The following is a 23117-nucleotide window of genomic DNA, read 5'->3' on the forward strand; positions in this document are numbered from 1 at the left end:
ACGTAAACGAACTGATGATACTCTATTCATTTTAGGGGATGTTCGCATAACATTCATTTTCGTCACGTATAATATTCAATTTGACATTTGGAACCATTTCACGTGATTTTTAAAGTGATTCGAATGTGAATTTTTATTTGTGTGTCAAGATAATGACGGTTACTTGTAGTTCTAAAGAATAGAATAAAAAATAGCACTGTTTCGTAAAAACCATACCTACCCAAAATTGAATACTATAATTTTTAATCGGGTACGGGTAGATTTTTTAATTTTTTATAGGGTACGAGTAATTTTTTTTATTGTTGATCGGGTACGGGTAATTTTTTAAATTTTTAATCGGGTATGGGTAAATTTTTTTGCTGATCACTCGGGTACGGGTCGGGTTCGGGTATAAGAATTTCTATACCCGACCATCTCTAGCGCACATCTACGGTCCTCCATCAAACTGGCAACAATGGAGATAAACTGGTTGCACTGTTGAGTTCCCATCATCACTTTTATAACACAAATGTCAAACCGTGAGAACCTTTCGATTCGTTAGCTCATTTGTATAACGGCCCTTACACGAGCATTAAAAATGTCATTTTAAATGATGACTAAGTAACGATGTATTTCAAATTTGTTAGAAATTTCGTCATTAGTGCACCATTACACGATCATTAAAATGATATTATTTTTTAGTAATGACATTTTTAATGACTCGTGTAAGGGCCGCTTATATATTGAGATTTTATGGTACACTTAATATTTTGTTTGTTTTGATGTAATCAGTTAACACTCTCTCGTGTATTGTAGCAGATAAGAATTATAGCAGTTAAATGGGAGTTACATTGTATACTTTTCACGTTGGAAATAAAGGTAGCTCGGAAAGCTTCCGACGTTCCATTATGTATTACGAAAAAGTCAGAGTAGATTGCATAAATGTTAAAAATCAAAATCTACGGTTGACGAGTATATGGAAGAAATGAGCATGATGACCTGGCTTTGGATGCCCATTTTTCGTGCTTTTCCGTTTTTTTCGTTTTGCGAAACGTTTTGCTTATCTTGTTGGTTATTTTTAACAATTGTCTTTTTATATTATGGTATCGAAATGAGTGACAATGTTGACATTTGATTCTGCCCTACTCATGGCACACTTTAATCGAAATGATAACAATGCAATCTCGCGCTCCACCAAGCGGTGAGTGCGGTCATTTTAGAAAGTACTGGGTACGAACCAAATTTTTTTAAATTATTGTAGGCACATACATCCCGTAAAAAATAAACCATTGATTTTACATCATAAACAATTGATTCACAATTAAATCTATTGGTTACAATACATTTTATTGTATCTTGACAAGACTGTTGTCATTTCCAACCATTCAATGTATTGTTTCGACGATTCTACAATTGAATTTATTGTGGTGGTGGTGTTTCAAACAATATGCAAACTGTACATTTGATTGTTTTTCAAGAAAACATGTATGAGAAAATTTTATGATTTGAATTGTTACGATACTTAACAACCTATACATTCCATTGTAAAAAGCATGTTCACAATTAATTGAATAGTGTATAACAATACATTTAAATATTTTTCAATGGTCAAAGCAAAATTGTGGATGGTTTTGTAACAGCAAATCGTATTGTTTTTCTACAATATTTTTTATTCGGGATGTCTTTATTATTTATCTTTGGCTCAACAATGGCCGATTTCTCCTCAAAAAAAAAATAAAAAAATAAATTTTTAGTGTAGTTACCATTACTACAACATCGTGATACATGATTGATTCTTTGATTCTTTGGGTCCCTTGGTTTGATGTTTTCATCGGGTACCACTAATTTTCGCATACAACTCATCCGATCATTTCCAATCGATATTCTTTGTGTTAATTTGTGGTTGTGTTTGCTACTCATCGTCAACAAAAACTACTACGTTGGAGATTTTGGCAGACGTCGTCGTTTTTGTCTTCGCTGTAGAAATAGCAGAAAATCAGTTAAAGCAGTTCCTGTTCGACTGGCATCAAGAAAATATATCAGCAGTGGTAGTAGGCAGTAAAGTGTGGTGAAACAGAAGTGCAAAAAAAAGGATATTTCGTAAGAATAGAAAAAACAGAGCTAGGGCTGACGTAGAAATTGGTGAAAAAATTGTATCTCCTATTGAATACGTCTGGTGATTAATTGAATTTATTAATGAGGTCGATTCGGGGGAAGGATTTTAATCGTTACGCATTGGGCAAGTCATCATTTTTTCGTCGTCATTTCAATTATTTTCCTCAGTAAAAATTATCTTGTATGTATTAGACAAGGTAAAGTTGTGGGGTGAGAGGGGTAATCAGGCTGTGAGTTTTGCGTATGTGTGAGCGAGAGGAGTGGAAACGGAAAAAGTTCAACAAAGGAAAGTGTCGAAGATCTCAAGCTGCTAGCAGTAGCTGAAGTAAGAGGGATAGGTGGAAGCAAAGAGGCGAGTTCTCTTTTGCTTTTTCATCATCAAATGGCTGACAGCAGTGTGAATGCAAAGTGTAGTGATGGTGTTTCGTATTTTGATAGCTCAGTGAAGGAAAAAATGACTTTACACAATAATCCGTCAAATAGCTCGTCATCGGCCAGTGGATCCACTGGAGGAGCTGGTGCAGGCACTTCCGGTGGCCAGACGGTGATGGTCGATCGTTTGAAGCTACTGTATCCGAACGTTAACGAGGCTGTCGATCCGTTACCTCGTTTCTGGAGCTCCCAAGACAAGTGCACCACCATCGGACTGACCCAGAATAATTTACGTGTTCATTACAAAGGTGATTTTTTATGTTTTATTTTTTGAATCGTACTTTTTGCCATTGCCCATAGCCAATTTTCATATTATAATTTTCAAGATTTCACAGTCGTAATGATTCACAACCTTTTCCGAAGGAGCCTTGTCTCGTCAGTATTGATCACCTCAATTATTGCTTTTACAAGTTACAATTACAATAGTAAAAGTCTAAATGTTCGCAGTAGAAAAAACACTGTGTGACAGCTATTTTTGCGTCTCAATGGAAGCAACAAAAAATCCAATACATTGAAAATGTGTCATTTGGCGTAATGATACCAGTTTCATGTTTTTAAAAGTCGCTTACATAAAAAAAACTATTTAAGTTTTGAGCAATTACCCATTCGAATATTGCCACAAGCAAAAGCAGCCATAATTTTCTGCTACTTATATAGTTGTCCGTCCAACAATGTTGCCATGTGTACTTGCAATCGTGCATGTTAGCAAGTTACACAAATCGATTGCTTCCATGCTGAATATCACAGTATCATTCGTTTTATGTGTTTTTGTACTGCTACAGTGTATTAAGCTGTTATTGTTGCTGTTTTTTGATGACAGCTGGTCATTGTAATAGAGTATTAGTTTTGAGACTTATTTACTGTGTGATATGCTTTTCATGTTTGGCTTTAGGATTTGTAATCTAAATTTAATAATGCTATTGAAAATAACTATCCACTTCTATTTCTTTTTTCAATCTAGTAACTTCAGAACTTTTCTAAATGCGGAATAAACGTAGTACGAACGACTCTATTAACTATTAATAGATTAATCTCTCGCTATCTCATTGACCAATAATTTTGATTCTTGAAGCCTCCCGAAAATCGAAGGCTCATAGAAAAAAAACGAAATAAAATAAAAACGAAACTTTGATATAATATCATTATGAGTTCAAGATCATACTTTGAAGTTAATTATAGTTAATAACTTATGATCAAAAATGAACCGCAATTTTATTAAAAAACGCAAAATTTCAATTTTTAATAAATTTATTTATTATCGCCTTCAAAGTACTCTTCTGCGGCAATACATGCATGCCAACGCTTGATCCAATTTTCCATAGTTTTATAGGCCGCCGAAGGTACGGCCTTTAGTTCACGCAGCGAATTCTCTTTTATGGTCTGTATGGTCTCAAAACGTGTTCCCCGCAATGGCAATTTGATCTGGGGAAGAGAAAAAAGTCACACGGGGCCATATCGGGAGAGTACGGTGCTTGGTTGATGATATTGGTTGAGTTTTTGGCCAAAAACTGCGACACAACCAACGCTGTGTGAGTAGGCGCATTATCGTGAAATTCAGCTTTTTAGGCACCAGCCGAGAAGCGATGCGTTTGAAACCCAAAACATCAGTTAAAATGTGTTCGGCTGATCCATAAGAGATGCCCTGCACTACAACAATCTCTCTAATCGGTACAGAACGATTTTGCAACACGATTTGCTTCGCCGATTCGAAGTTTTCTTCAGTAACAGATGTTGTTGAGCGGCCTGGGATCTCATCATGATCCAAGCTTGTACGACCACCTTTGAAGCGTTTATACCAATCGTATGCCTGTGTTTTTCCTAGACACGATTCACCAAAAGCCTTTTCTTACATTTTCAACGTTTCGGAACACTTAAATCCATTTGCAACACAAAATTTGATACACGCACGTTGTTCTAAATTTTCATCCATTATAAAAATCGCCACACGAAAATTTTTCAGCTTTGTATAGACGCCAAATAAAAACTAATCGTACGATATGCGTCAAAATTTGACAGAATGTGTATAAAAGTGTTGCCAACGTTGAGAGAATAAAAGTTTACCGATTGGACAAGCGCGAGAATTTTAAAATGAAAATTCCGGTTCTTTTTTGATCATAAGGTATTAAACATTCATTGCTTAACTCTTGAACGGGCAACTGTTAGTTCCATATTTAGGTGTTTCAATCAAATCTTTATCGATATAAAAAATAGAAGAAAAAAAAATTCACATTTAAGGATAAACACAGAATATTTTAAATATTTCATGACTCCTAAAGAATTTTTCATTTTCTTATGGGCCATAATTTGCAAAATCGCGTAGAAAATATGACATAATTTTTCGTTCAACTGTTTATAATTTGGTTCTATTTGATAATTAAAGTGACTTGCCGAAAGAAACAAATTGACATATAGAAAATACAATAAACTTCATTTTATTGTATAAAAATTATGAAAAATATTGTTTCGTGATTATAGTTGGAACAATTCCCTAGGGCTGTCATCTATCTCTTTTGGAAATTGCGAATACACTCTGAATCAGATTAGACAACCACCGTATGTTGAACGAACGATTCGAGATCAGTTATAAGGATTGCGTAGACGGCAACAATTTGAATTATTCATAACATGTTCTCAAAAAACAATCACTGATAAAAAAATTTAAAAAGTCTCAACATATTATAAGGTAAAGTTCAGCTCGAGGCCAAAAACGGAAACAGCCGTTAATATTGATTTTGAACATGGTTGTTCGCTAAGATATATTGAAATAAAAAAAGAATTAATTTTCATTACTCTTCTTTCAATGGTTTAAAATAATGTATTGTAATGTGAACTGTTTAGTTGCAGAATGTTAAAATTGATCTAAAATAGTATAGAACAGTTATACGTAGAACGGCAGATGAGGATATCATTTGTTTTCCCAAAGTTACCAGTTTTGTTATAGGCATATTTTTGAGCCAAAATAGGGAAGCGTAAAAATTCACTTACTAATTATATAAACAACAAATTTTTGCAATAAATTCAATTTGTGTTGAAATTTCTGTAAAAAAACATACACGTTTTGACATGAATACGATTGACGCGAAAAAAACCAAAAATTGAATTCTCATAATTGACGGAGTGCTGGTCAGCCAGACCATGTTGCATCGACCGAAACAAACATTAATCGGAAGGAGCAATGTCTAGGATATACGACAGTTGTGGTTAGACTTCCCATTTGAGCGCTTCTAAATATATTTTATCAAGCGTTTCTAAGTATGTTTTGTGGGCGAGCATTGTCATATTTCAAAGTTACTTTGTTGTGTCTATCGGTGTATTGTGTATTGCCACTTTTCTTGCAATGCTCGGCTCAAACGTATCAATTGTTATCCGTAGACCTTCGCAGTGATCTTGCAGTAGCGCATAATACGGTCGTCGATTATGATGCATGGCTGGGGTTTTCATACGTTACTCAAAGTTTTGGATTATTGTAATAGACCCACTTTTCATCACCGGTAGCAATTCGATGCAAGAAAATCTTTTCCTTGGTGTCGTTGCAACAGTTGTTCGGAACGGAGTTCGACGTCCATTAATTTCAGTTCATGCGACAGCCAATTGCCTACCTTTCGGATCATTCCCATTGCTTTTAAACGATGGCAAATGGCTGCCTGAGTAACCCCGAGCGATTTTTAAGTTCCTCTTGCGTGTGCAACGGGCCTTGATCGAGTAATACCTACAATTCTTCATCTTTAAACTTTGGTGACGCTCCGGCTCGTTCTTCGTTTTCCAAATCAAAATTGCCACTTGTTAACCGTGCAAAAAAGAATTCGACACGTTAGCTCAGCTAGAGCATTCTCACCATACACTTCTACCAAAATACGGTAGCTTTTGGTGGTTGTTTTTATTATACCGAAATAATGAAGAACAATTCCACGCAAAACACTTTATTCGCGACATAATTCAACATTTTAATAGTAGAAAAAGTATTGTTATTTACGCTTTAGTTAAATAACACATTGTTCTGAAACTGTATGACAGTAGCTATCCAACGCATATTTGGAAAGGTAAATGATTGCAAAAAAAATCAACTCATGACATCTGTTAGAAAACGGCACGGACTTATTTATACACCAATTATATCCTGCTGTGAAAAATCACAATCTAAGTTCTTCTATTATAGAGATATAACACTCAGTTTCAGTAATCGCATGAATAGCTGTCCTTTAGGTGTTCATAACTCGTTTGTATATGTTTGATTATTTTCAAATTAGTGACTTATTATTGACGCTTTTATTAAATTATTCTGGAAGGATCTGTTTAACTTCTAATGTGCAATAATTTGTAGCAACGAACAATTTTTTTTAATTATTCAATTGTCTCAAAAAAGTCGAAACAAGTTTAACACAAGACGCTTGTCTTGATATTCTCAACATAATATATTCGATATTTCATTGATTTATCATTGCTTATGTGAAAAAGCTCAGTGCAAGCTCAGCTACGGCTTGAGAAATGTACTGAAAAGCTGCCATCTAAAAGATGTCATACGGCAGTGTGTACACTGTTTATTTTGCATGAACATTTATCTATAAAGTAGTTGTTGTCAAAGTGGGTGTCGCGGTTTACTCAAAAACGTGGACCAAAAATGACCATCATGGCGAAATTGCATGAATTGGGCTTCGAATTGCTTCCGCACCCAACGTAATCACCGGATTTGGCCCCCAGCGATTATTACCTGTTTGCAGGCCAATTAGAATGAGTTCAGTTATCTCTATTCGATGCATTAGCTTGAAGGGTAAGAAGAAAATTTTTGAATTTTCTACTAGGTTAGTTCAATGTCCACGTTGTCTCATAATTTTATTTATTCAAAAAATTAACATCGAAATTCAACCTACCCAGCCAGAATATTCCTGTAGTGGAATTTGCCCTTCTGTTTCAACAGACTGCGCAGCCGATTCAGAGTGTACAGAATCCAATTGACACTACGAATCCCTCCAGATCGGGGCTCGAACATACAAATTAAATAACCTAATATAATAATAATAGAATAATCTGTTAATCTGTTAATCTTCTGTTAAAATTGCCGTTTTGCCAGAATTATCTACACAAATGGTCTATTGTTCCGTTCGTGCAGACTAATTTTGTTGGAAAGTGAAATTTTATAAACCATTTTTTCAAGTATTTCCGATAAGACGAATTTCGTTTAAATCCAAATATATCGATTCGATGAAATTTACGAAAGAATGTTCGAACAAAATAACAATTTGCACGACGTGCAATATTTTCAATATTTTTTCAAATTGGACTCTTAGTACGATATACATCCAACAATCGGAAAAGCCTCCCTAAGCTCTAATCGAATTAAGCACAAGCAACTAATTGTATACAATACAAGAATTTCGATTCGTTTAATAGTGTAAAAATTGAATAAAAGTTCCCATAACTGCTCATCTCTAGTTTGCAAACATCAGTCAGCTGATATAAACGGAATTCTGCTAACCCTGCCAGGTTTGTTTTGTTGCTGTGTCTGCACAGTTGAGTGTTTTCCTTTATTTTCCTCCCATTCGGGTGGTTCTTCCCCCTTCAACATGGTCTTGCACCCTGGTATTTGTATTTTGTTTTATTTGTTTGCTAGTGTTCACACGCACGGTGCGATTCACACTGCGTGTGTATTGGTATTATGGTTCAAACAGTAAAATAGAATTACATGGAATTAAATTAAAATCCTATAGGTACATTCCATTCATATTTCTGTGAATAATTTTCATTAATGTGAATAAAATCCAACTCTTGTTACATTAGTTGGGATCTTTTGATGCAGTGTATTCGAATTCATACTAACGCAAACATGTACTGAAATTAATCGAGTTGCTGTTATGTTTCGATGCGTGTGATGTCGTCGTACGAATGATTTACCAAAGGGAAAGGCAGTGCAATACAGTTCTGCGCAAAATAATGTGTTTATAGTTTTGTTTTAAGCTAGTATTCATAACACACACACCCATACATATCAGTAGAAATGACGTTTGTTTCGAAGACTGAACGAATTGAAAAAGGTAGTAGTAATTTTTAGATTTCCGACATGAAATTACGACAATGTAAAGCAAATTGTTTCGCCTTTGTTTAGGATTTGCAGTACTACTGTTTCCTGTATACTGCCCAAAATTCTCCCGAAACATTTATGTCTTTAACGTTTATATGATCCGTCGAGCTCACGAATACATTCAATGAGGGTTGATGTTTGAAATTGTCGAATTTTCGTCATTCTCAGATGTTCTCTTTCTCGCGTTGGAAAAGTGGTTTCCTTTGCCATTTAAGGTAAAATAAAGACGCATTCGTCTGAAATGACGACACACACTTTTTGATTGTTTTTGGTGTTGAGACGTTTTTTTCTATGCCAGCAAGAAGCGACCTGAAACCTGCAATGGTTTTACTCAGAAGGACATTAATTATCTCAAAGCTGTGACTGGTTCGTTGATATTTCTATTTTTATGCACCACCCGAACAAATCATGCGAATCTTATGGTTCGAACCATAAAGTCAACTGTTATAACTGACTTCGTAGGTCGACCGAATAGTGACGCTTCTCAGGCCTCAGCAACAGTAGAATCGTACACAAATAATTGGCAGCGCAATTTATCGAAACGGAAGGTGTGCTGCTCCCCAGAACATTGCTCGAACAGTTGTCGAAATGAGTGGGTGAGTATTTGTTTTGAGAAGAATCACACTATTAGCAACGTGAAATATTTATTGGATTTTAAAATATAGATTAGCATTCGAACACATCAAGTTTTCTGACTGGACTTTCGATAAAAAATTTTTTACATAAGTGATCGTCCGAAAAAATGCAACAAAACAGGAAGAAAATGCTCCAATGAAATCGAAGTAGAAATTATCTTCAAGTTTCCTTCCATGTTGAGTACAAATGAGTAGTACAGACTCACAAATAGATGTGATGTCACGTTAAATTGTAAGTAAATTCCGACAAAAATCGGAGTAATCTTCGATTGAACCGATCACTGTTCTGGGTCTTATGACAAGTAGTACAACTGCAACGGCAAACCACAGAATCACGAAAGCAATTAATGTCCTAATGGTAATAAGTAAATCACGCATATAATAGGACTGAAAAGTTTCCACTTGTGACTTAACACTCAACTTAGATCTTTACAATGTCATGTTGAATTATAATCATAATCATTATTATCATCAATCCGAATCATTGAACTGTACTTTTCATTTCATGTCAGTTTTAAAAATAATAGCTTAACAAGTTGATATATCCAAGTGCAGATATAAGACTCCATTGCCCTTCATTCGCTGAACTTGGTTGTTATTAGAGTAGAATTTCAGCCCTAAGTTTGCGATCTGCATTGAAAGTCATGTCCATTCATTAAAATAATTTAGATGAGATTGATTCGGAATGAAATGAATTCAGAGTGATTTGTCGCTTGGCATTAATTTGAATTAGTCTATGGTTCTAATACATACGTATATATTTTTCCATGCTGATCGTGCTGTATCTAAACAATGTTATAACAATTTTCGAATATAATCATTATTCAATGACGGGTGTATTGGCACATCAACGATACAAAATTATAGACGAGTGCTTAGACAACAACGTTTTATGTTTTGTTTGTGTTAAACGTAAAAATTCTTGGAACTACAAAAATGAATTACCTTTGTTTTATTTTTGTAAAATTTAAAAATCTGTATTCAATTTTTGAAGGTTGTATTTTGTTCAACATCTGAACAATACAAATATATCTGTATAAGTGACATCTTTGAATGGCTGGATGTAGCAAGATTAAATTAGTTTAAAAACTGTCGGCAATCTGGATATCTTTCTTCTTCATACATGGGTTAATGATGCCGCCACTGATTCATATAGGGTGGGATCCACTGAGGAGATTGAAATTACCCATTATTGTTCTCCGAACAGAGCCTGGCTAGAAACCGAGTGACATTCTGCTGCAAAAAATAGTCAAGAATAGTTTTACTAGATACTAGTTTTCATGTCGAAAGGGACAAAAAATGTAAGAGTTTCTCTGGAATCTAATTAACACATGGGTTGAAAAGTCCCGGGCCTAACAAAGTGAACACGATTTTTTAGGTTCAAATTTACTTTATCCATCAACGTAATCTCCATCAAGAGGCAACGGAACCATTCCAGCGCCGCTCTTACATTTCAATACCACTTTTGTAGAACGATTTATTGCCTCAAAATATTCCTCAGTTTCAGCGATAACCTCTTTATTCGTGCGAAATTTCTTACCTGGGAGCCAGCTCTGCGAACAGCCAATAGTCGCTAGGAGTCAAATCTGGCGAATACGGTGTATGTAGGAACAATTCGAAGTACATTTCATGTAGTTTTGCCATTGTTTAAAACACGAAATTTGTTTTGATCCATTGTTCTGGAAATAACAAAAGTAGTGTCCCTCTTAACACAATAACTCATGAACTAATGAATAGAAAATTATGAAATTTTAAGAGTTGAAAAAATATGTGATTGCAATAAAACTAGCGCAATCTATGTGTTCGGCCCGGGACTTTTCAGCCCATGTGTCATGTTTAGTATTTTTCATCTTGTTACTTTATTTCACTATTTCTTCATACAAAAATCCTTTGCTCAATGATTTGTATTCTCAATTTCTCGACAGAACTCTTTCTTTTTTAATTCTTTGAGTTTCTAGGAATAATATTATTTTGCTTTGTTTGGATTATAAATTGCTCTTGTTTAGGTGATAAAAACAAATTTGTCGAAAATTTGCAATAAAGTTTGTTTTGGAAAACAAATTTAGGGTACTACTTCCCGGTATGCAATTTGACATTATGTTTCAACATACTTCACAACCGAATCATAAGTGAATAAATGAACGCGTGAGCAGTAACATGTAACATACGAACTCGTAAATTCTTTTTCGAATTACATGTTACCTCAGGTCACTCACACTCGCCCGAACGATCGTGATAACACAGACGCACAAATCTGAACGAATGAACGATCAAATAATTATCCCGCTGTATTCGAATGTTCCGAGCAACGTACACACGAGAGTTATCACAGACACATAGGCCAGTACTTGGCTGGAGACCATGCCAAGTACATTTCTCAAAAAGAGCTTAGATATATTACTACCTTATGGTTTCGAGCAACTAGTTCAATAGTTAACATTGATAAATTTTGCAATGTTTACCTTGGCCTTACATGCTTTGAATATATGATATACGAAATACCTTTAAAAATCATTCCCGTTCCACACTATTCATTTTACTCTATCACAAGCGCAGTCAGTTTTTTCATCGCTAAATTTATATATAAACAGGGTCATGTATGATCTTACACCTGCAGAAAAGCGTTCAGAATAATTTGACAATAAAGGTGCAGCTACCAGCTGACAACTTTGGTGTTATGATACTTTTTTTCCATTACAACATGGGACACTAACACTCATATGATGCAGCCGGTACTACACCTTCTAATTCCATCGAATTTATATATTCAGTACAACCAGTTTATCAAAGGCGCATTTACAATTTAATGTCAAACATTCTATTTTTTCAATAATATATGCTCAAACAAATGTAAAGCATAATTACATATTGAAACATAATTTTGATCAATATTCCGTCGATGTTTTATAGAAAATTGCATACATTCTTAGTTTTTGATTTGTTGTTACATATAAGAAAATTTAGCTACACTGCTTCAGTGAATCTGTATTGGATTGGACTATACAAAACAAACAAAATTCATAACCTATTTTTAGAAAAAGCAGTTTTCCAAAAGAACAAAGATATTTTCAACAACATGCCGTGTTTATTGCCTTTGGCTTCTTCTAGCAAAGGTTTCTATTTCTCTGAAATTTTTCATAAAAAGGTATGTAAATCTCTATTTGGAAGCCAAATTTGCGAGAGATAATACATATAAAAATGTGTTAGTTGCTGATGGAGTGTGTGGTAGTGCCAGGAAACTGAAACCAAATTATATTTCACTAGCAGTTTTCAGCAAAACGGAAATGGTTTCGTTCAAAGTTTCTACTTTTCTTGAATTGTCATTCTAAGCAGAAACGACTGATTTGTTTTATTTTCAACTATATGATTGTTTAATCTGATCAAATCCGCAGAAAGTTTATGGAACTTTTTTTACGCACACATTATTGATATTACCTATGCGCTTGCAAGGTGTCTTTCTCCTTAAGCACCTCATTTCAATTTGGTGAGCTCAGTGTCAGAATCCAGTATCAAATAGTCAGTTCCTTAATATAGCCAGAGTCGTCAGAGCTAGATGGGAGCGGCGCTGTGTTTGAAAATATCGCTGCGCAGTTAAGTTGTCCGGAATGTGAATCGGAATTCATTGTGAAGTTCTACCTGGAATCGATTGTTTCATCAGATTTGGAATTCATTTGGAAATCACAATGAGTTCCGAGTCAAAATTCGAACGATTTTATTTGTTATTTCTTGTACATAAAACCTATTTTCGTTGGGTGTTATCATATTTGATATTGGTATTATTATTAGTATGTCTTATTAAGCCCAAATTTTTAACTTCTATTTGTCGTTCACTGGAGTTGATGTCGTGCTTCCGATTTTGTCCGACATAACCCGCATTTTTTTCTATTAGCTTAGGCTTTATTGAAAGCTATTCTGCGGGTCATTCGGCAAAGTTGCGGTGTATTTTTCCGGTTCTGGAGATGTAATCTTATAGGTGACGTCATTGACAAATCGCAGTATTTTTCAATACGTTAGATGCCTTTGAAAGCTACATTATTCCGTAGGTATAATCGTATAAATGTTTTGATGATGCATGAGAGCATGAGAAAGGTGTTATCACACCACTAGGTGGACTTTATTTTACTACTTTCAAATGGATCACGACCAAACGAACCGCCGTGCATCAATAATTCAGATCAGAACATATACTAACTACCGATCGGATAAATAGTCACTGTCGTCTTTGACGCATTTCGTACAATCTCAAATTTTCTTCCCACTTACTGGCGAATATGGAAAAAAATATAGAGCCGAAGAGTACTCTGGAAGTGTGGATAGGAGGAGAACGTCTAAGCAGCTGATGTTAGCTGTCTTGAAGTCGACGAAAAAACGATTAGATTTAATAATAGTTGGGTGTCGTTACATACACGTGTGTGGTGATGTGTATGTGAAATTCATCAAACGCACACGCTTAAAATCCTACAAGTTGTTTGACTTACACAGCGAGTCTAAAATGATGTGTGTATATTCGATGCTTGTGCGTTTATGGCGCAATAAAATTAATTTTATTTATAATTTATCCGGATACTGCCAGACCAAAATCAACCTGTCAAAAATATCCGGTAGACCTAGTTATGAGAAAATATATGAAAAATATTGGTGTTGAGATCATGTCTAGATATTTCAGTCATTTTTGTTTCTGAGCTACTAAAGAGCAGCTATTTATTTACATTCATCCTTCTGGAACGACAGTGCGAAAAGCATCGTAGCACTAGCCATGTAATGCATCAATCCAAAATCGGTTGCGAAGTCTGTTGAAACGGAAAGTAACACAAAAGGCCATCCTACTCACACATTTCCAGAAATATATGCATGTTCACAAAAGTTTTTATTCGTTCAGTGTATTTTACTTATTTATCAAGTTTCCATGCGATATACTATTCATTTTTATGGATCAAACGCTTTGTAGAAAACTTCAAAGAAGGATTCTTCCATGCTTCCTGAAAATCATGAACAAAATATTTGTATTTACAAACAAATGATTCATTTCAAGGGTTTATGAGACAATCAAAAATTTCCCGAACATTTATTCGCCTCTCGGATCAGAAAAACTTCCTGACCCTATGTGCCGGGTTAGAAATTAAACTCAGGTAGGCTGCGTGAAAGGCAATGGTCCTTCCCGTGTGTTAAATGTCTGTGTGAACCTTTCCAACAATTTCCCTGCAGCTAAAATTTCTCGTAGATGACTGAACTGATTCAGCCAACATAGGCTCTGTTGAAAGGTACTGTTGGATCGTTGATCAAGTTCAAAGATAAAAACCTGTTTTAATCCACCTAGTGGTGTATGATGCCTTTCTCATATAAATCATACTATTATATAGAATACTGTGATACTCTCCGAAATAATTTTCTTCGATTCTTAAAAGAATAACCGAAATCGGTTTGTTTGACCGTCTGCTGGTAAAAACTATCAATTGGACAAGATTTGAGGTCGATTTAGAAAAATTTGCACGTTTTTTCACCCTTTTCAGTGATGGTATGAAATTTTTAACACACTCTACCCTATATTACCGGATCCGGAAGTCGGATCCGCATGAAATTTAAGAATTCCGTATGGAACCACAGGACTTTTCCTTTGAATCTAAGTTTGTAAAAATCGAACAACACATTAGAACGCACATTTTATTTTTTTGCGCATTTTCCCCATAACTCCGGAACCGAAAGTCAGATCCAAACGAAATGCAAGAATATACTATGGGACCTAAAGTGCTTTCACTTGAATCTAGGTTTGTGAAAATCGGTTGGTGCACTTATTTTTATGATTTTTGCGAATTTTTCCCCATAATTCCGGAACCGGAAGTCGGATCAAAATAATATTCAGGAATTTTGTATGGGACCACAAGACAAGACAAGATTGTATGGGACCACAAGACAAGATCACGAGAACATTAATATTGTAATCGACACACAATCTTGAACCAAATGAGAAGTTGGAAATTGTCATCAGTGAGTGAAGAAATGAATTTAGTTTGAGCTTTTGGAAGATACTTCTTAGCTTTAACTGTATAATCATCTAAAGGAGGATTTTATCAGCAGGATTTTTCAAAACAATTTTATGGTCCGCATTATGTTCAATGTGATATCTTTATTCTAACCAATTAGTTTTAGAGTAGTTAATTATAGAATCGAGTTTTCTTTATTTGTTGTTTGGAGATGATCTGATTCAAAATTTACATAAGAAATCAGTTCACCTCAAATGTAACTTGGATTTGTCAAAACCAAATCGATTTGAAAACTTTTTCTCACACAGAAAACACAAGTGGGATTGATTTGTAAATTAAACTGAATAGTAATTAGCAGAGAGTTAATTGTGAAGTAAATGGCCATTTCAGCTACTTTACCGGTTATTCTCCGCGGTATGCTTTGCCTTTAGATTACCTATTACGAAAAAAAATATAGATCAATTTCTTGTGAGTTTTTGCAAATCGTCTTCAAAGAAAATTTAGTTGCTCACATTCGCAGCAATAAGACGGATTCCATGAATGGTTTCTATTTCAATTCCGGAACTTTTGTTTTGAAGGAAGATGAGATTCGCTGTTGGATTTGACGATGCACAAAAACCGAGACTGCAACCCCCATTCCAGTATTCTGTCAAATCAATAAATAATATAACTAGGGTTGCTGGTTTTACATATAAATTTTTCGGCCACAACAGCAATATGAGGTTTGTAAACTTGTTTAGTTACGAGTATAATCGAATAAGGATCACAACCGACAAATTGCACTCACGTTATAGCACACTTGTATGAATTAACCGAATCAATCTGAAAATTATTGGATCACAAATTAGCACAATGAAAAATATTTCTATGAAACTATTTGAATGACAAAAGCAAGGCATTCTCACATCACCAGGTAAATTAAATAATGAAATGTTTTAATAATGTTTTTGTTCAATGAATAAATTCAGATTTAACAGTAGCGCTTAAAAGTCTTTCGTATGTACTTCATTTTGTGCATTTTTTGGGAAATGTCGCACTAAGTATATAACAACCTTAAATTACAAAGTTTTATAACTTATGTTTAGATCTACTATATTATAAAGCCGATAAGTACAAATGTCCTTATTTACATTTTCATGTAATCCTATTGTCTTTCTAAGTTAATGTTCACAGGTGAAATTGCAACTAATAAAAATCAGAAACATAGTTTGAATATTATCATCAAAGAGTAAAATAAATTTAAAGTCAATACTTTGTAGACATATATAGCGCGATGAGTTAGTCGATGCCTTTCACGCAGCCCATCTGGGTTCGTTCCCCAACCCCGCACATAGGGTCAGAAAGCTATTCTGTCCCGAAGAGGTGAATGATCTTTAGGTTAAAACCTCTAAACAAATACTTTGTACTTTGTACTAATCTTTTGGGAATTGCAAACCATTAATTTTGCAAAGCAGTAAGTATAACCTTTTTGTTAGAGTAATAACGTGTTCTGAAGCGTCGTTCCAACTCCTCCCACAGATGTTCTATGAGATTTAGGTCTGGACTTTGGTTAGGCCAGTTTAGAACTGTTTGTTTTTGTGACTTGAAAAATTGTTTGAAAAGCATAGAGTTTGCTTTTTTGTCTCCCACGTGCTCACAACTTGAGAAAGCTTGAACTCTATTGCAACGCACGATTAAGATTTTGCTTGACCCAAATGCGTACGAAACGGCTGGTTTTTAAGTTTAATGGGTATTCTTCGCGTGTAGTAATGGTCAAATATCAGTAAGTAAATATAATTTTGAGTGAAACGAATGGCTGTTTCAGTTCAACAAGTACACGTGACAACTTGAAAAAAAAACTTAAAGAAATTAATGACAAACCTGTTTTAAGACGTTTGAATGTTTATCCTTTTCAAACCTTTTGTTTAAACATATTTTGTTGTTAGACTTTGATGCACTCCTTTGTCGTTAACAGGGACACCACCTACAAAAGACTTTTGAGCGCTACTACAATAATTCATTATGACCCGGAGAGTAATGGGACAATCAGCAGTTCTTCAGTTGACGTGTTAGAGAATTTATTGAAACATGTTCTGCACGTAATGATTTCCAGCCTTACATATGTTTGAAAATCTGTTTCACTCTGTAAGAACCGCATTACTAGTCCCGTGGTATCAGCTGTTTAACAAGCCTCAACGAGATTGTGACGAATGGGTGCTCTTATCTAACTATCCACTAGCGACGGATTATTGACAAACATCGCAAGTGTCGTATCTGGAACCTTTGTTGGATTTGCAAAGTGAAGAAGGAGACACCATGTAGACAAGACCAGCCAATGCTTGTCAGTTCACATTTTCCTGCAGTTCACTCTAAGGTTAGTCGGTTGTGTCAGGAAATGGTGCAAGTTTGCTTCTTTTTAGAAGAGGAACCTCTTGACATCGAAACGGTTGTTCCCATTTATACGCTTTGGTCTGTCGCTTTGTTGTCTATGCCCGATGCCGTCGTCCTCTGGCGTCAGACGAAATCTTGTTTTATTATTTTTCTTCTGTAGTCAAACCATCCCAGACGGTTGAATAAACTCCCAGGCTGACGTTATTGCTTATTAACTTATCCAACGGTATAGCTATGGCTATGTAGCAAAATTTATCCCGATCAATGGCTGAACAAATCTAATAGCTGCGTAATACCCCTGAACTAATAAATGAATTAGTCAATCGATCTGTCTATGAATTAATGAATTTGAAACAATGCAACGTATTCACAGGATGATTATATTTATGACGTCAATTAGACGAAAATTTGTGGCTGTAGAAATGTTGATTGATTGTTAATTGTTCTATTTCCTGTCGAAATTATTATGCTACCGGTGACATTAATGACATTATGTGTGCTTTTACACATGTAGAAATAATTAATATACTGTACAATATATTTATAATTAGCTGGGATGAATTCCAAACGAATACATCAGTTCGGAATTGATTGATATTTATTTCGAACATAGTGACTCAACAAGTCTACGGCCTAACAGAAAAAAACGACACTGTTTTCTTCAAATTTGTTGTTGTTGTTCTTTTTGACGATTAATACCATTGTTCCTACAACGTTCCAACATTTCTACACCACTTTTATACCACGATCTTTTCATAGCCTCACAGAACGTTTCAGTTTCAGCGATGAACTTATCTTTCGACGCAATTCTTTTCTCAGTCAGCTTCTTTTTTTTTAATATGAGAACAGGACATGGTCGTTGGGTGCTAAATCTGACGAATGAAGTGGATGCGGTAGCAATTCGAATTTCATTTCATAGAATTTAGCCATCGTAACTGCTGTGAGGAAACGCAATGCCAGCTTTGCAAACATTTTTTTTCGTATTAAAATTATCATTCCAAATCGTGTATATTCTTCTTCTTGATATCTTTACGATGTCAGTTATCTTCTTGCAAATTCCCTTTTTCGATTTTCTATAAAGATAGCATGGTAAACTTTGGTAATCATCGATCGAGTTGTTAATCTGCAATTACGGCCTCAACACGCTTCCGGAACGCACTACAGGTCCTAACTCTAAGTCCATGTCTCTCCATGTACGGGTCAAGGTTCGCCACCTGAATTGAAAATCGAGTCCATCGGAAGCCGACAAAACAAACACCATAACGTTAGCAGGATGCTTGGTCAGATACACGTTAGTATGATCGTCGGTCACGTCTTTTACCACGAGAGAACTAATATAGCTATAGGTTTTGGAATTTGTTACGGGATCGATGGTAAACAATAGAGATGGACAAAACCGTTCGTTTTGAAGAACCGCTCAGAGCTTAACAATTCTATAAAAAGAACTAGCTCTACTGAACCGTTTTGTCATTCTTCTGATTTTATTTATGGTTCTCCATAAAAATGAGAGCGATAAATTATATATTTCTGTCAATAAATTCAATTATAGTTTGAGCATTTTGGAATTTTTTCCTATAATTATTCGCTTTTGTGAACATTTCTAAACATCGAATGTATGCAACTTTTACCATATTACCTCTAGTGAACCTGCTCTCGTCGATGAACAGGATTACCGGATTTTTACGCTTGATAATGTTCAAGATTATCTTACATCACTCGATTCGTAGCTCCCGGATGCGAACGCTAATCATGTGAATGTATTTCCATACCTTCAACTTCGTTTAGCAATCTTCCTTTGAGATCATCCATGCCGTAAACAGGGTGGCAAGTGAGCGGAAAAATCGGGAAAACCGGGAAAAAGTTGGGAATTTGATTTCACCGGGAAAAACCGGGAAAAAATCGAGAATTTTAGTGAAAAACCGGGAAAAATATTACTAGCTCACCTATGAGTAACAGTTGTTAGCATAATGATTTTTTTAACAATTGAAAAGTAGGAGACAATACCCAAGTTTGCGTTTGAGCGAAATGTTCAGTACAAGTGTTGAAATAACTTATTGTCCATTGGAAATTGGGCCAACATCCCATGTCTCGTCCAACGATTTTTAGAGGCTTGCAGGCAGTTTTAAATCAAACAGGAAGCATCAGATTTTTTTTAAATTGTTATCAATAACAGCATAATGAAAGCTCATTTTGAAAAAAAGGATAATTTGGATGCTTCTGTTGGATTTTTATTAAATTTTTGAATAAGTATTCAACACACTTGCAAAATTTATGGCAAAATCTCAGGGAAAATTTTTAATAAAATTATTGAACATTTTTAGGAGCCTTCATGTTTTTAAGTTTCATCATAATTTGTCTCAGTAATGTCATGTTTAGGCAATATGCTGTGTTATGCTTATATTTCTGTGAGATGTCAAAAGGATTCGAAAGATTGGAAGAGTTGTCGACTGTGATCTTATTCACCGTTTACAGGAAGTATTTGAGTTCCTTTTTGAGAGTCGAAACTGGTTTCTGAGGACTACTATAGAATCTTAGAAAGATTTAGAAAATGGATTGATTTGTTCAGTGAGTCTATGTTTAATTTTCTTTTAAAGATCCTCAACTATTCCATAGTAGTATCACAAGAACGTTGATATTGATGTAGATGAAGGTGAATTTAATTTAGTTTTAGCTTTTGGAACTTCAATAAGGTAATGATTTAAATTATATACGGCCATATCTATTTTTCCCAAAACAATTTAAGGGTTTACATTCGATAGTATTCTAGTCGATTAGTTCTAAGCTGGTAGAATGTATAACTAATTGAGCTAATCATTGCTTAATTTGAGACCCTGAATGTTATTGATTGATCTGCTAGAATCAGATCAATTGTAGGAAGATTTCTCATAGAAGATAAATTAGTTAAACTATTGGAAATAAAACTGGTTTAAAACCAGCGGAGAGTTTAGCATGAAGAACTCGTTCTTTCTGATTACTCTACAAGCATTTAGAATCCTATTAGGAAAAAAACAGATCGATATATTGTGCATTTTAACTGATATCATTTGATTTATTTGCCCATCAACGCATTGAAATCGTAAACATTGTTTATTGACTAACAGATACATTACAAAAAATTGGTGTTTTAAAAGAGCAAGTCGTGTCAATCGAACGGTATTGCGAAATCTTCTAATACACACATCTAATACATCTAATGATTTTAATTTCAATTCTATTACAAGAAAATTTAAAATTTTTGGTCTGACACGACTTTGTTAATAATTGGTTTTATGGTTTTCATCACAATCACAGCATGATAATTCATCTGATGGTATCGTTCATTGAACAGATGTGCTTGCAAGCGACATACTTGAAACAGTATATGTCCATATAACAATTTATTGTACCATGACCGAAGCCCTGGCAATGATGATATTATGTTAGATTCGCTGTGCCATCATAAGTGTTTGTTATTGCCGATAATTTGGCAGAAAGTGGCTCGATATTGCTCTACATTGTACACAACATTTTCAATCTGGTAGAAGATGCTACAAGAACTCGATGTCTCTCAATGCATGAACCGTGAGAGAATTCACTCCACTTCATACTCTGAGTATTTCGCAGCCCTTAACAAAATATGTACAGTCCGGCAACGATCGGCGCGGTGAGGAATTTACCAAGAGAGAATCGCAAGTTGATAATTATCGCAGATAATTCGACTTGATTCTCATACTAGGTCACAATATACAATATTTCAAAACCCTGGTCTGGAGCATTCGCAGCTATTTTCATAGATACAACTTATACAAAGGTTATATGCACATAGTTAGAACAAGCGGCATTAGTAAAATTATTCTATCGCAATTATCCACTGCCCGTATAGAATCGGATCGCAAAACGAGAATAAGCGACCGTTTGTTGCTTCAGAGAGAATCCCCACAGCAGCGAGCTAACCTTAGATTCTCAGACAGGTCATCGAGAGAAATTCGCTTTAGCACTGGTGTCCATTCTATGTTATATGAACCATGACGTTGTTTTGTTGCTGAGATGATATCCGTCTCTCTTTGATGGCACTGATTGAATCGTGTGAAGAGTTGCTAGCGAGCGTTCTTTGATACGATGGAACTGAGATTTCACTTTCACTTCCGGAAGGAGCGAAGAAAAAAAATGTACAAAATGATTTGAAGTTGCAAGCATAGATTGTTGTTGTTTTTTTCTGAGTGGCAAGCGTTCGTTTTTGGGATTGTTGTTCTTTATTGATTTATTTCCAGTCATATGTATACCAAAAAAATAATAAAAACAGTCATGTGCACTCGGAAGAAATCGGTTACGTGTAACCAAAACCCCTGAATGACTTGAAAAAGGCTTTATACTTTTCATATATGCACATGTTATAATGAATATTTTTTATTTATACATCGAAATGCCTGGAAAGTATGAGAAACCTCAATTAGCGGACCTTTTACAATGATCCTTTTTGGACATGGGATATCTGTTTAAAGTTTGAATTAAAAAATATTTAAAAAAACTAAACAGGAGCGATTTGAGCCTATTCCAAAAACCGGGAATTTTTATCTCAAAAAACCGGGAAATTGAAATCGGCAATTCACTTGCCACCCTGCGTAAAGTAGTCGATGCTTTGTTCCTTCTCCATTTTCCTCATTAAACACACTTGTATCTCCCGAATCTTCCTTTTGATTGCAGCGATAATTCTCGGAATCCGAGCTGACCTGAGACGACTTGCCGGTCTAAGAGCCTTTTCACTGTCCACCGGAACGCTTCCACGGGGATAGAAATGTAGTTTTGCGAAATTTGTGCGTGGTACAAATCAATTTGGTGCAACTGTCATGCTAAGAAAATCGTTTTCATTTATACACAGCCTACCATGGTATGAGTTATAGCGTGCATGTAATGAAAATCAAAGCATTGTATGCACAGGTGAAACTGAAACCGATGGCTCGAACATGATCACGCATACGGTATAATACCTCCAAATAGACGCAGTTATTGTGCTGAAAGGTAGCTAGGATAGCGGAATTCACAATATTTTAACTTCTTCGGAATCAAACAAGCTATTCTTCATAGTAGGAATTACGAAGGACAGTAAGAATGTCACGTACTTATGAGAAATTAAAAAAAAACTATGACCAAAAAGTTATCAAAAACAAACAGCTGTTTCAACTAATCAACATAAATGATGCTAAAACAATGTTTTGTTCTAAATATTTATTCAGTATCATTTTACGACACCAGTAGCATATGCTTTAAATATTACAAATTACGATTCTTCTTAATACACTGATAAAAACATTAGAAAATTTTATGAACGTTAAATTCATGGAATAATACTTGATAAATATATTTGTTAACTTTTCGAACTAGTGCTGGTTTGTTACTTAAAACGTTACTAATGTGATGAATACTTCGGAAATCAACTACCAATGAGCTACTATTACTACTAGTACCAATATTAAAACTAATGCATAACCGAAATTTGGGTTTTTATAATTTAAGAGTAATATTTATTCATGTTTTGTAGTTATAAGTAGA

The 23117-nt window shown here is 34.9% G+C and overlaps 1 protein-coding gene across 1 annotated transcript in view; it reads left to right on the top strand.

Annotated features, from left to right (window-relative positions):
• The first annotated feature begins 1893 nt into the window (after positions 1–1893).
• LOC131434063 (ran-binding protein 9) overlaps positions 1894–23117 on the top strand; it is a 55977-nt gene continuing 34753 nt past the window's right edge. The window contains exon 1 of the mRNA XM_058600713.1: positions 1894–2774. Within this exon, the coding sequence (XP_058456696.1) occupies positions 2477–2774 (298 nt within the window). The 5' untranslated portion in view covers positions 1894–2476. The remainder of the gene's footprint in view (positions 2775–23117) is intronic.

Source organism: Malaya genurostris, chromosome 3 (assembly GCF_030247185.1).
Source record: "Malaya genurostris strain Urasoe2022 chromosome 3, Malgen_1.1, whole genome shotgun sequence".
NCBI lineage: Eukaryota > Metazoa > Arthropoda > Insecta > Diptera > Culicidae > Malaya > Malaya genurostris.